Source organism: Bos indicus x Bos taurus, chromosome 19, assembly GCF_003369695.1.
Source record: "Bos indicus x Bos taurus breed Angus x Brahman F1 hybrid chromosome 19, Bos_hybrid_MaternalHap_v2.0, whole genome shotgun sequence".
Taxonomy (NCBI): Eukaryota; Metazoa; Chordata; class Mammalia; order Artiodactyla; family Bovidae; genus Bos; species Bos indicus x Bos taurus.
Genome location: NC_040094.1, coordinates 62,334,223 through 62,348,779, shown reverse-complemented (window position 1 = coordinate 62,348,779; position 14,557 = coordinate 62,334,223). Strand labels below are relative to the sequence as shown.

The 14,557-nt window shown below is 45.7% G+C and overlaps 1 protein-coding gene across 3 annotated transcripts in view; it reads right to left on the bottom strand.

The window, feature by feature from the left end:
* The window catches only part of ABCA10 (ATP binding cassette subfamily A member 10), a 54,505-nt gene extending 47,759 nt beyond the window's left edge, over positions 1-6,746 (bottom strand). For 2 of the 3 annotated variants that reach the window (XM_027519138.1, XM_027519140.1), the window contains exons 1-3: positions 6,519-6,743; positions 4,483-4,584; positions 1,645-1,852 (exon numbers count right to left, since the gene is read on the bottom strand). In XM_027519138.1, the coding sequence (XP_027374939.1) occupies positions 1,645-1,852; positions 4,483-4,578 (304 nt within the window). In that variant the 5' untranslated portion in view covers positions 4,579-4,584; positions 6,519-6,743. Of the gene's footprint in view, positions 1-1,644; positions 1,853-4,482; positions 4,585-6,518 lie in introns of all 3 variants that reach the window. The other variant, XM_027519139.1, reaches the window with a different exon arrangement.
* Positions 6,747-14,557: the final 7,811 nt, after the last annotated feature.

The window sequence follows — 14,557 nt, the reverse complement described above, 5'->3', positions numbered from 1 at the left end:
TGTATCTGACTCTTTGAGACCCCACAGACCGTAACCCACCAGGCTCCTTCATCTACTGTATTTTCCAAGCAAGAGCTGTCCTGGCTTGCTCTGGGGTTTAGGGATGTCTGGGAGCATCAGCATCTGGGCCCATTTCTTTATCTAAGGATTCGCTTCCCTAACGTTGTGGCTCGGAGGCTGGTGCCTTCACAGTGCTGTTGCTCAGACTGCCCTCCAGGACTTGAATCTGGAGCAGAACCAAAACAGCGCCTGGTCCTCAGTTATGTAGAGTGGGGCCTGGGTCAGGGTAAATCAGATTACTGTGTCCACTGAGGGGAAAAAGCAGGGTCTCTTTCACCTTAGCATCTTTAAATCTGAGAGTGCTAGCTGAGGGCAAAGAGCCTAGAGTTAAGGGTGCCTGGACACAACTTCTCTGCCGCTTGTTAAAATCTTAGCTGAGCAACTTGGAATCTTGCTTCCTCTATATGCAAAGTAGTTCCCAATAATTTAGCATAGTCATAATCCCCATTGAAGTGAAGAAAAGCTGAATTTGTGCACCTGTGTGCATGCATGCCTACATATGTGACCGTGTGTGTATGTGTGTACATATTATCCTAGAAAGATACACACAAATTTTTAGAGGAGGAAATGGTGGCTTGAATGAAGGCAAAAGCTTTCATTGTTTGCTTCAGACAAGTTTGTACTGATTAACTGGCTGTTACTTTGGCAATTAAAATAATTTTAAAATTAAAAGTACTTTAAATAACCAGTAGAAATGCTTCAGAATTTGGTAGGGTTTTTCTCTGCCAAGATTATAAGCAGATTTCTATCATATGAAGATAGTACGCCAGAAGTAATAAACAGCACACAAAGAATCAGAGTGCAAAATCAGAGGTAAAGTTAGAACCCACCCAGGCTCTCTGGAGTCAAGGACACTGTCTTAAGAATTAAGCTCATACAACATTTATAATGAATGAGTTCACCATATTAAAAAACAGAGATGTTACTTTGCCAACAAAGGTCTATATAGTCAAAGCTATGGTTTTTCCAGTAGTCATGTACAGATGTGAGAGCTGGACCATAAAGAAGGCTGAGCGCCAAAGGATTGATGCTTTTGAACTGTGGTATTGGAGAAGACTCTTGCGAGTCCTTTGGATAACAAGTAAATCAAACTGGTCAATCCAAAAGGAAGTCAACCCTGAATATTCACGGGAAGGACTGATGCTGAAGCTGAAGCTCCAATACTTTGGCCACCTGATGCAGAGAGCTGACTCATTGGAAAAGACCCTGGTGCTGGGAAAGATTGAAGGCGGGAGGAGAAGGGGGCAACAGAGGATGAGATGGTTGGAAGGCATCACTGGACATAAGTTTGAGCGAGCTCTGGGAGATGGTGAAGGGCATGAAAGCCTGGTGTGCTGCAGTCCATAAGGTTGCAGAGTCAGACGTGACAGTGTCTGAAGAAGAACAAAATCTATGTTCCTTTGAGACCTACCCTTACTTGGAGCTTCACGCCAAGCCCTCCACCCCATGTGAAAGGAGGATCCTGCCCCAGTTGAAAACCACTGACTCACAGGCTGGGTAAATAAACTCAACTTGCAAAACAGACTTAAAATTTAATGCAAATAGGTTGCATGATAATGAAGCCTGGGCCACGGAACAACACACCTTTCATAAAGGCAGCTGCAGCCACCTTATCCATGATGCTCTGGGTCACGTTAGTGACGGGGGTATAGGCCACCAGCACCAGGTCGGAGTCATTAAACTCGTCCACGCGTCCCAGGACCTGAGGCGGCTGTTCCAGGAAATGAGTAGCTCTGAAGAGTTCCGCAAAGAGGCAGAGAGCGAGCCCCAGGAACAGCACCATGGCCCACTCCTGCAGCGCACAAGAGAAAGGGGCTGAGTCATCACGGGCGCTCAGACAGGGAGGGACAGGTGAGCACGCTTTAGACGGAGGCATCACCGAGCTCGGCTTCACTTCACTCGCCCACGTTCTGCCTTTCTCAGCTACCAGCCGTCTGTTAAGCAGACCACCATTTCACTTGACGACAGCCTGACCCAGGGAGCTCAGCCCGGGGCCCTGTGACACCCGAGGGGCGGGAGGAGGGAGGCAGGCGGGAGGGGACGCGTGTGTACCCAAGGCCGATTCATGTCAATGTGCGGCAGAAATGCACACGACACTGTGGGGCAACTATCCTTCAAATGAAAACAAATTAAAAATAAAACAAGCTACGAGGATATATTGTACAACACAGGGAATATAGTGAATATTTTATAACAAGTGGAGTGTTACAGTTGTGAATCGCTACACTGGACCTCTGTAATAACTTATGTAATATTGTACAGCAACTATACACCAATTAAAAAAAAACCTTTTAATCTCCAAAAAAGCTTTGAGGTATGTAGCAAATATGGGATGGATTTATCTCCAAAGATAGCTTTGAGATAATACCAAGTATGTCCATTAATCTTAACCTAGAATCATAGCCCCCTCATATACTCCCGATTATTCACCCTCATATGAATAAAATATAAGTACACAGCATCCCATAAGAGATACTTTTGTCAAAGGGTTTAACCTGAAGTTAAAAATCTATTTTTTAAGGTAAATACTGTTTATGAGAAATGCAGATGGCTGTAAATCAGCCATGTCCGACTCTTTGCAACCCCGTGGACTGTAGCCCACCAGGCTCCTCTGTCCGTGGGCATTCTCCAGGCAAGAATACTGGAGTGGGCTGCCATTCCCTTCTCTAGGGGATCTCCCCCACCCAGGGATTGAACCCGGGTCTCCTGCATAACAGGCGAATTCTTTACCACTGAGCCACCAGGGAAGCCCTTACTGTAAATTCACTATACTTGAATAAACGTTTTTTAATTAAAAAAGTTAAAAAATAAAAAAAGGAATGGAAATGGTAAAGAAATGAGTTAAATGACAGCATGAAGAAGCGCCAGGCAAACGCACAACACGGGTATTTCACAGGAGGACAGTGTTGGGCTCCCTGGTTTGAGCAAACCAACATTAAGAGACATTCCGGGGAGTTCTCCAGGGTTCAGCGGCTGAGGCTCCGTGCGTCTCCTCAGGGGCCAGGTGCTATGTCCCACTTTGATTCCAGAGGCCGCACAGTCAAAAAAATGTTTTATGAGATATTTTAGAGGAAATTTTAGGAAACTGAATATCGACATGGAATTAGATGACTATATGCAATTACCGCAAACTTTCTGAAGCGCACTTGCGGTTATGAAGGAGCCTGTCCTTAATTTTCGTGGATGCTAGCGGAAGCCTCATTGGTCATGTCATATGTGTTAAGAGAGGAGCTGAGGGAGATGAAGAGATGAAGCCACAATGGCAGATGCTAACAGGTGTCAAACCCAGGCTGTAGATGAACCGGACGGGAAGTGAGTTCACTGGGCCAGTCATCCTACGTTTGAGATTTTAAACATTTTTGTAAGCTTTTTAAAAATTGACTTGGATGATCACTGTAAGGGTTACCCTTTATCAACACAGCAACTAAAATATTAGAACTGAATGCTTCAAGAGCTAAGGATGACCCGTGTGCTTCAATAAAAAATAAAACATTTAGATAAAAAAATTTAAAAATAGAAAAAAAAAGAACTGCTGTTTTTCAGCAGAATATAGTTTCTGTGTGGTCAAGGCAGCTCCAGGTGTATTTCGTGAGAACATACAGCAAAGATCCTCATCTCGACGGCCTTGACCTTGTACTAGAGACTGAACAGAGGGCCAAGACGCTGACAGCCAGGGACCTGGCTCCCTGAAACTACTCCACGTTTGCAAAAGCATAATCTTCAAAAGAAATCCCCCAGAGTTCCCAAATTTTTGCTCGAAAACAATTTCCCCAGTCCTATGAATTGACAAGGGCCTCCCTGGTGGCTCAGTGGTAAAGAATCTGCCTGCCAGTGCAGGAGAGGCAGGAGACCCATTTAGATCCCTGGGTCAGGAAGATCCCCTGGAGGAGGGCATGGCAGCCCATCCCAGTCTTCTTGCCTGGAGAATCCCATGGACAGAGGAGCCTGGTGGGCTACAGTCCACCGGGTTGCAGAGTCGGACAGAACTTCATAATGAAACAAAAACAATTCACAGAATCTTGTCAAAACATCCCCAGTAGAGTGCTATGGTTCACCTGTTTAAAATCTACTTCATTTTGCTTCCCCCCCTCCCCCAACCTTTTTTTCTTACACTAAAGTTGGCCTGGGGTAAATCAGGATAACTCCACAAGATTCAAGTGGATTATTTACTTGGTGAATGGCTAGTTATGTTCAATAAAAAGTTATCTACTTTGCTTTTTAGGAGCAAACATATGCGCCTGCGCCTTTTGCCATAAATATTATCCTATTGTGCAACATTTGCAAAACATTACCTCGGGAACTCCAAATCAACTAGCCCACAGAATTTATGAACATAAAAAGGCAATAAAAATGGCATAATATGAAATGACAGATTTTCATTCACTAAATATGGAAAGATATATATTTCTTTGTGAACCATACCAACGCGCTCTCTTTTTTCATTCTCCATTTTCTAAGGAAATTCTTGTGCAGGAGGGCCCAAGTTTGTTGACACACGCTCCTCTCTTTTTTAATCATTTCGTCCTGTTCATCAACAGAGAAGACAAAATCAATATTACACAGCAATAGGCTGTGTAAGAAAAAGGGCAAAAAAAAAAACCCAAAACAGTTAAAGCAAAGCTCCTGAACACACAGTCCCAGGTGCCCTGGCTGAAGGCCTCGTTTGGCATTACTGTTAACACACATGCAGTTTTTTAAAGAGTATAAAGTGGTAACGAATGTAAAATGTCCTGCCAGCTGACCTTTCTCTGAAGGCTCGATGGTTATGAACGAGGTAAGGGCTGTGGTGTGGGAGCTCTTTTCCTTTTTGTCTCAAAAGCAAATTTTCCTGCCACATCCTGACTTTGCAACAATCTAAAGCAAATAACTAACACAACATTGTAAATCAAGTGTACTCCAATAAAAATAAATTAAATCAGAGAATAGATGTTAGCAATGTAAGACCCTGATGCTGGGAAAGATTGAAGGCAGGAGGAGAAGGGGGCGACAGAGGATGAGAAGATGGTTGGACGGCATCACTGACTCAGTGGATATGAGTTTGAGTAAACTCCGGGAGAGTGAAGGACAGGGAAGCCTGGTGTGCTGCAGTCCATGGGGTCACAAAGAGTCGGACATGATTTAGTGACTGAACAACAACAAAGTTTAGAATCCAAAACACACTTGCCCTTGACTTAGTACTTTTTAAAAATGCATAACAGGAATAAAACCTCCTCCAGTTTTCTGTCCACTGGAGATCTGCACTTTGAAAGGCACGCTTTTGGAGGCTGATGTGATGACATCTAGTGGTAAAGACAGAGGATGAGATGGTTGGACGGCATCACCGTCTTGATGGACATGAGTCTGAGTAAACTCCGGGAGTTGGAGATGGACAGGGAGGCCTGGTGTGCTGCGATTCATGGGGTCGCAAAGAGTCAGACACGACTGAGCGACTGAACTGAACTGAACTGACTGAGTGGTAAAGAATCTGCCTGCAAACGCAGAAGACATAGAGGCATGGGTTCAATCCCCAGGTGGGGAATAATCCCTTAGAGGAGAAAAGGGCAACCCACTCCAGTGTCCTTGCCTGGAGCATCCCATGGCAGAGGAGCCTGGTGGGCTGCAGTCCGTGGGGTCGCACAGAGTCAGACACGACTGAGCCCACACACACAGGAAACCAAGGGGAATCACTGTACAGTCCTTCTCAGGAACCCAGAGCACATTTCTACTCTTGAAACTCACGGGTCCCCCTTTAGGACTTAAGTCTGTCAGACACACAGCCCGAAACCAAAAGCCTCGGCTAGTGAGTGCAACTCGCTGCTGATGTGTGTAGACCACCACACGGGACAGAGGGATCTCCTGTGTTTTCAGTTTAAAATGCCAGAGGTGAGCATTTGGTAGCACAGCTCTGGTGACTTCAATGCACTCGAATAAATGCTGATGCTACATACAAACTGCAGTATTTATAGAAGTTGCTGGATTTCCTTTCCTTGATAAAAGGAAAAGGTAAAGCTACCAAATGCCAAAATAATCTCTAAATTCTAACTCGAGAAAGTTTCTAAGGGAAAACATTCATCTTCATGAAAAGAAAATAGAAAAAACCACGAGGAGAAGCAGCCTGTCCTGCTGCATGCACAGTCCCGAGAAACAAAACTCTGCAGGTTCTCAAATGGCCAACCAGACAAGGCAAACCCGACACAGAAAAAGAATACTCTTTACACACGTTTCCGGATCTACCTTCCACTTCACTATCACACTACAAGACCATTTTACCGAGTTGAGAAAATGAAACTCCTCATCAGGTCCACCACAGAAAACAGAATGACTTAGAAATATCACAACTATATAATACTTTTAACCATGTCAATCCAGACACTTGCCACTGATTCTGCCCTTTGTACCTCATTACCTTACGTGGAACAAAAGGTAAAAACAAATTCAGCTTACTGTCAGGAAAGTAAGAGTGAAGAACTAAGACGCACCTTTGATGCCCTGGTTTCTTTCTGTCCAGGAGAGTTTAAAGAATCCTTCAAGAGCTTTCCTTAAAGCTGTGTTCATTCAGTCTGGCTTCTGCAAACAGGCCATGGTCTGTATGGAAAGCGCCTGCCAGATACATTCTCTACTTGGGAAGCTGCTTTCCTCCTGAGTCTTTCCTCCCGTCCAACTGTGCCACAGGGAGGCTGCAGCCACGGACCGTGCCCAAGGCTGTCACGTGTGCTTGCTTATTGCTCTATCTTTCTGGCATAGGCAAAACAGCAATCAGATTCCAAAAGGGATTTTTAAAAACCCGGGCCTGAGTAAGTCTCTATTAACTCTGAATGATTAAAACTTAGAGAGCCAACACAGAAGAGAACAGATTTAAAAGAAGGGAAGTTGAACGGAGGCTGTGAGAATGATCTCAGAAATGAGAGTAACTTATACAGGAAAAACGTGAGCAAAGACTTTCCTGCACGGCAGCTAAGTGGTGTTTGCTGCGGGCCGGTTCCTATGGGCCAGGAAGTATGCACGAGTATGCAAGCGTGCTCGGTCGTGTCTGACTCTTTTCGACTCCACAGACTGTGGAGCCCATCAGGCTCCTCTGTCCATGGGATTCTCCAGGCAAGAAGAGTGGAGTGGGTTGCCATTTCCTCCTTCAGGGGATCTTCCTGACCCAGGGACTGACCCCTTATCTCCTATGTCTCCTGCACGGGCAGGTGGATTCTTTACCACTGCATCCCCTGGGAAGCTGCTAGAAAGTACGCTAAGGGTTTGCAATGAATTATTTAATTTACACTGAAAGCAAACCTGTGTGTTGGGTAGGATATTTTCACACATGTCACAGATTAGAAACAGGAGACTCAAAGGTGACATTATTTGCAGATGTTCAAATAAAAGCTAGTAAATTCAAATAATTTAGAGTAGATGGGCAGAATGGTTATTTTTTTAAGCTACAAAAATATTGGACATTCTCAGAATTGTAAATAAACCCCTGTTTATCAACCCTGAAAATCTCCTTCCACAATTTTAACTGTAATTAGCACATTTCTTGGGGATGTGTACACAAAGACCACTCACAAAAGCGAAGGACAGAGAGAGGGTGGGGCGCTCAGACTGTTGGAGCTGTTACCGTTCTTCATTAAGATTATGGAAATAAGGACTTCCCTGGTGGTGCTGTGGCTAAGACTCCACACTCCCTGTGCAGGAGGCCTGGTCAGGGAACTAGATCCTGCATGCCCCAACTAACATCTGGCACAGTCAAAGGACATTTAAAAAAAAAAAAAAGAGTATGGAAATAAACATTTTATTTGACTTTCATTGCACCCCTCCCTGTTGTCAGTCACACTTCTCTCCTTTTTTCCCCACTCGTTCTTTGCTGGAAGTACAAGTCCATGAACTAGAAAACACCAAATATTTAACCTGGTTCCAATCCCAGACATGAATGACAATATTTATTTTAATGGATGGGAAAAACAACTGAAGTCGTGTCATAATAGACACACGCTTTCTTGGTAACCTACACTGAAAGGGTAATGCATCCATCTCCATAATTTTAAGGTCTGTGGTCTCCAATATGGTGCAGTGAAGTGCTTACAGGGTTAGGTGTTTTGAGACCTGCATTTCTGTCATGCACAGGTGCTTGCCTTGGACAGGTGACGTTTATAAGAGGCTCCGACGTTTTCTGTGTCCAGCTTCTCTGCCTTGGTAACAGTGCAGCTCTACTACGGGGTCACAATTCCGAAATCTGCCAAACTGGGGTTTATGGGTAACCGTGCTATGTGATATCAACCCAGCCCTCATCACCCCACTTCTCATAGATCCATTTTTTATATTTCTTTTTAAAATTGAAATATAGTTGATTCACAATATCATGCTAGTTCCAGGCACACAACAATGGGATTTGATTATCTCTATTTTCTAAGATTCTTTTACCTTATAGGTTATTACAAGATATTGAATACAGTTCCTATGCTATACAGTAGGTGGTTGCTGTTATTTATTTTATATACAGTGGTGTGCATCTGTTTATCCCACACTCCTGATTTATCCCGCCCCCATTCTCTCTCCCATTGGATAAACACAGGTTTGTTCTCTATGTCTGTGCATCTGTTTAGTGAGTTTTGTATATGGATTCATGGGAATCATTTTTCAGATTCCACATGTAAGGGACATCATGTAATATTTGTCTTTCCCTGACTTACTTCACCAAGTACAATTATCTCCAGGTTCATCCATGTTACTGCAAATGGCAATATTTCATTCTTTTTTTATGGCTGAGTAATATCCTCCCCCGCACACACATATATACACACACACATATTTCACATCTTCCTCAGCCCTTTGTCTGCTGATGGCCGTTCGGGTTTTTCCCAGCCCTTGATGACTACAGAGCTGTAATGAGCGCTGTAGATAGAGCTGTAATGAACGTGGGGTGCGTGTGTCCTCTGAGATTACAGTTTTCTGCAAATACGCCCCTGGGCTTCCCAGGTGCCGCGAGTGGTGGTCAAGGAGGGAGAGGGAAGAGAGGCAGGTGGGGTCCCTGCGTGGGGAAGGGCCGCTGGAACAGGTAACCCACTCCTGCATTCCTGCCTCGGAAACCCCGCGGACAGAGGGACCCAGCAGTCCACAGCGTCTGGAAGAGCTGGACACGACTGCGCGCACGCGCACAGGGCGAGCGTGTTTGGCCCCTCCATGCTGGCCCCCCAGCAGCACCAGGTGACAGGCCCACGCAGGAGGCTGCCTCTCCTGGCCTCTTTCTAATCTCCCCTGTCCTCCTCTCTCTGGCCCTGAGCGCTGGTCTGCACCTTTGCTCTGGGGTCCACCCAAGGTCCCCTGGAAAGCGCCCCGCCCTGCCCCAAACTCAAGCCGGAGACCCGAACTCATCAGGTCACTTCATGGCTGCTGCTGCTGCTAAGTCGCTTCAGTCGTGTCCAACTCTGTGCGACCCCATAGACGGCAGCCCACCAGGCTCCGCCGTCCCTGGGATTCTCCAGGCAAGAACACTGGAGTGGGTTGCCATTTCCTTCTCCAATGCATGAAAGTGAAAAGCGAAAGTGATGGCGCTCAGTCGTGTCCAACTCCTAGCGACCCCATGGCTAAAGCCTCGCTAACCGCCCGCTGAGCCTTCAGGGCCTGGAACATTCGAGAACCAGCAGGTGCGGGGCAGGGACACGCGGGCGGATGCCCCGGGGCTGCGGCGCTGGCACACCGACCTTAGTTTGTAAAAAAAACCTACAGTTTCTAACAAGCGCAGTAAAGTGAGAGCCGCATGGCCACGGAGTCATTGCTTATTCACGACGTCCCGAGTTCCGGCTTGGAACCAAACGGGCCGAACCCGAACCCGGGAGCAGGAAGGAGGCAGCCCATTCCCCCACTCCTAGGGATGGGACGTGGAAGATTCGCGAAGCGGGGCTCAACCAGCCGTCATCTCCTCCTGATGAACCACATACCCACCCTGCTACCAAGAGCTGATGTTTGCATTTATAACTGAATTGTAGGAGAATTTACTTCTTTATCATATTAAATGTGACCTCTCCTAATATGATGAAACTCTGTTTTGAGGTCACTTTTATGTCTTTCAATAAAATGCATATACTTTACCCTAAAATTATTCCCTGTCTTTTGCAAGACTTATTGGTACATAGTGTAAACTTCCCATTACTAACATGATAGGATCTTTAAGAAAAAAAAAAACAAAACACATTTTCTAATTAGTTACTGCTTCCCTGGTAGCTCAGACATAAAGAATCCACCTGCACTGCAGGAGACATGGGTTCCATCCCTGGATCAGGAAGAGCCCCTGGAGAAGGAAATGGCAACCCACCTAGCATTCTTGCCTGGAGAATCCCATGGCCAGAGGCGTCTGGCCAGGCTACAGTCCATAGGGTCACAAAAGAGTTGGGCAGGACCCAGTGACTAAACAAATTAATTGCTGCTTGTCTAGAAAGTGAAAGTGAAGTCGCTCAGTTGTGTCCGACTCTTTTCGAGCAGTGAACTGTAGCCCACCAAGCTCCTCCGTCCATGGGATTCTCCAGGCAAGAAAACTAGAGTGGGTTGCCATTGGATCAGGGTTAATTTTGCATGTTACTTTGAATTTTGCTGAGCTCTTTTATCATTGGAGATTTTTTTTGAATTTTCTAAACAATATGTTCATCTGTGTTGACGCAGTTTTACGATTTCTGTTTTCTAATGTTTTACGACTTTTGTTTTCTAATAATCCTTACAATTCTCTGAAGTTGAATTCCTGGGATAAAGTGGACTCGTTCATGATGTAGGTCTCATCCTCTCTTTTTTTTTTTTTTTTTATAATCTCCTATTTCCTTTCATGGCTCTGTATTACATCTTTTATCCTTGATATTCCCTTCCTCATTTTTCCCTTACCTCAAATTGCCTCTTTTTTTTTCCTGTTTGGTCATTAATTTTAAAAGCATACAGCTAAGCTGTGCTCTAGTTTCTGACCTATAGAAACTGTGAACTGGTTAATCTTTATTGTTTTAAGATGCTACATGTTGGGGTGATTTCTTATGCAAAAGTACATCACAGGACCCTGGGTGGTCCAGTGGCTAAATGTCTACACGCCCAACGCTGGGGGTGCAGGTTGGATCCCTGGTAGGGCGACTAGCGCCCTCCTGCTGCAGCTGAAGATCCTGGATCCCCAGCGCTGCAGCTAAGGCCTGGCACGGCCAGATAATTTTGTTAAACAATCAAAGAAAATATTCCAATAAACTGACACTTCTGACTCATATTGATTCTTTCTCCCATCTGAAAATTATCATGGACATCCCTAAGTCCTCCTTTATATGGGAAAAAAACCTGAGTTTTCTCAAGTATGTATCACTAGTTTTACTATTTGAAGCAGTAAAAATCAGGCTGTGATCATATCTTTATTACCAACGACTCCCCCAGAACTCATTTCCTGGAGGTTTTGTTTTACGGTCTCTGCCCATCTGCCTCCTAGTTATCAATAAAATTCACTTTTGTTTAAGAGACAATGATAGAGGATTTTCAGCAGGGCTTCCCTGGTGACTCAGACATAAAGAATCTGCCAGCAATGCGGGAGACTCCAGTTCGATCCCTGGGTCGGAAAGATCCCCTGGAGAAGGAAATGGCAACCCACTCCAGTATTCTTGCCTGGAGAATCCCATGGACAGAGGAGCCCAGGGGTCGCAGAGTTGGACACGACTGGAGTGTCTAACATAGAGGACCTTGCCCAGAGGACCTGGAAGGCTTGATTTTCCGGCTCCTTAGAGAAAAGCTAAGGAGGGGAATCAACGCTGACGATGTAACTGGGCCGCACGCGAGTGGGGTCCTTCCCGCCCTGGCTGTGCGCCCCTTCCCTCTGAGGAATGCCTGGGGCGCCTTCTGGCTCCCTTGCGTTTCTTGTCCTTTGTTCCGACGCTCTGAACCCTGGGTCGCCTCTTTCCCACGTGAACTAGCGTAAAGACGACGCTTTCACTCTGCGGGATGCAGCCTCCAGCTTCCAGGCTGACTCGCTGGCTCCAGCTTGGGCTCTTCCTGGGCCCCCGCGTGCGTTAGTGGTAGCGGCTCAGTCGTGTCCCTGCACGCGTGCGTGCGAATTCCCTTCAGTCGAGTCCCGCTCTGTGACCCCGTGGGCTGGAGCCCGCCGGTCCCCTCTGTCCATGGATTCTCCAGGCGAGAACACTGGAGGGGATGTTCCTACGCGGGGATGGAACCCGGGTGTCCTGCGTCGCAGGCAGGCTCTCCGCCGGGAGGACGCGGCCCGCGGCACGGCGCGCTGGGGCCACCTGGTGGCCGAAAGCGCTCCCGTCTCGCCGGCGGCTCTCACCCGGCGCCCAGGTGGCTGGAAACTGCGCGCCTCAGGCTCTCCTGGGGGCTTCCCTGGTGACTCAGCGGTAAAGAACCCACCTGCCAATGCAGGAGACCCGGGTTCCATCCCTGGGTCAGGAAGGTGCCCTCCAGTTTCTTGCCTGGGAAGGCCCATGGACAGAGGAGTCTGGCGGGCTACAGCCCAGGGCTCACAGAGTCGGACACGACTGTGCCACTCAACGACAGCAAAAGCCCAAAAGGTCAAAGCACGAACATAAAACAGTCCCCGGGACAGGTGCCAGCCTACTCTCTGAGGTGAGACCGGGCTTTACGCTTCTCACCCTTGAGAAGCTCCGATCCTTACCGGAGCTGCCTCACCTGCGTGATCCGTCTCTGCCTCTGGTTATCGAGAGGTGGACTTCAGTGACCTCTAATGGCTTTATTTAGCAAATGCTATGACCCTGGCGAGGTCCGTGTGGAGACATAGGGGAAATAATTAATTATTGTATTGATATTCTTTGTCAGTCTGCATTTAAGCAAGAGTGGCAGCAAGACTTCTAATCATGTAGCTTTGTGTATGCTGTTTTTATGCTGCATAAAATTAATCTGATTAATTAGATTTGCAAGAGCTGCTTAGGTCCTTGAGAAACATTGGTTCATTAAGTTTAAAATCTTTATCTAAGTGTTGAATCAATTTATTTAAATATTCTAAGGAAAATGATATATATTAAATATTTGGAAATAATTTAATCTGTTAAATGTAATAAAATGTAAGCAACAATGATTGCTTTATATTTTTACAAAATAGATTTGAGATAAAAAAGATCTACAAGAATGTCTAGTTTAAGTTTAAAATATGAATGTGAACTAAAACACAGGTAACTGTCAATACCGGGCTAGATGAGGCACAGGCTGGAATCAAGATTGCTGGAGAACTATCATCAACTTCAGATACGCAGGTGAAGGTGAAGGTGAATGTGAAGTCACTCAGTCGTGTCCGACTCTTTGCGACCCCATGGACTGTAGCCTACCAGGCTCCTCCGTCCATGGGATTTTCCAGGCAAGAGTACTGGAGTGGGGTGCCATTGCCTTCTCCAGGGGATCGTCCCAACCCGGGGATCGAACCCGGGTCTCCCACATTGTAGGTAGACGCTCTTACCGTCTGAGCCACCAGGGAAGCCCTTATAATTAGTTTTATTATAAAGGATTCAAACGAGGATCAACCAAATGAAGACACATGGAAGATGAGGTAAGGTCTGGGAGGAAACGCAGAGCTTCCGCACCCTTTCTTTGTGGAATCGAGGCTCATTGCTGCTGCAGGTGATACGGCTCAGAAGGTAGAAAATGAAGAACTAAAGAGCATCTTGGTGAGGGAGAAACAGGAGAGTAAAAAAGTTGGCTTAAAACTCAACATTAAAAAAAAAAAATCATGGCATCTGGTCCCATCACTTCATGGCAAATAGATGGGGATAAAGGGGCAACAGTGAGAGATTTTATTTTTTGGCTCCAAAGTCACTTCGGATGGTGACTCCAGCCATGAAATTAAAAGACGCATGCTACTTGGAAGAAAAGCTATGACCAACCTAAACAGCATATTAAAAAGCAGAGACATCACTTTGTCAACTAAGGTCCATATAGTCAAAGCTATGGTTTTTCCAGTAGTCATGTACAGATAGTTAGACCATAAAGAAGGCTGAGTGTCAAAGAATTGATTCTTTTCCAACTGTGGTGGTGGAGAAGACTCTTGAGCATCCCTTGGACGGCAAGGAAATCAACCCTGAATATTCTTTAGAAGGACTGATGCGAAAACTGAAGCTCCAATACTTTGGCCATCTGATGTGAAGAGCTGACTCACTGGAAAAGACCCTGATGCTGAGAAAGACTGAGGGCAGGAGAAGCAGATGACAGAGGATGAGATGGTTGGATGGCATCACCAACTCAATGGACATGAGTTTGAGCAAGCTTGGGGAGAGAGTAAAGGACAAGGAAGCCTGGCGTGCTGCAGTCCATGAGGCTGCAAAGAGTGGGACATGACAGTGACTGAGTAATAACAACCATCAGTGTTCCTTCTTGAACATTCTTGAAAACACTGAACAGATACTAAAAATAAATTACTAACAATTTCAGGGCCAGGTTTTTCCTTCATTTTTAATATACACTAAGTAACAAAGTATCCATTTCGTACAAAATGAAAAGTTGTGCTAAATTTTCAGTTCTTAAAGCTTATTACTAATACTATAATATTTACTTTTCTTAA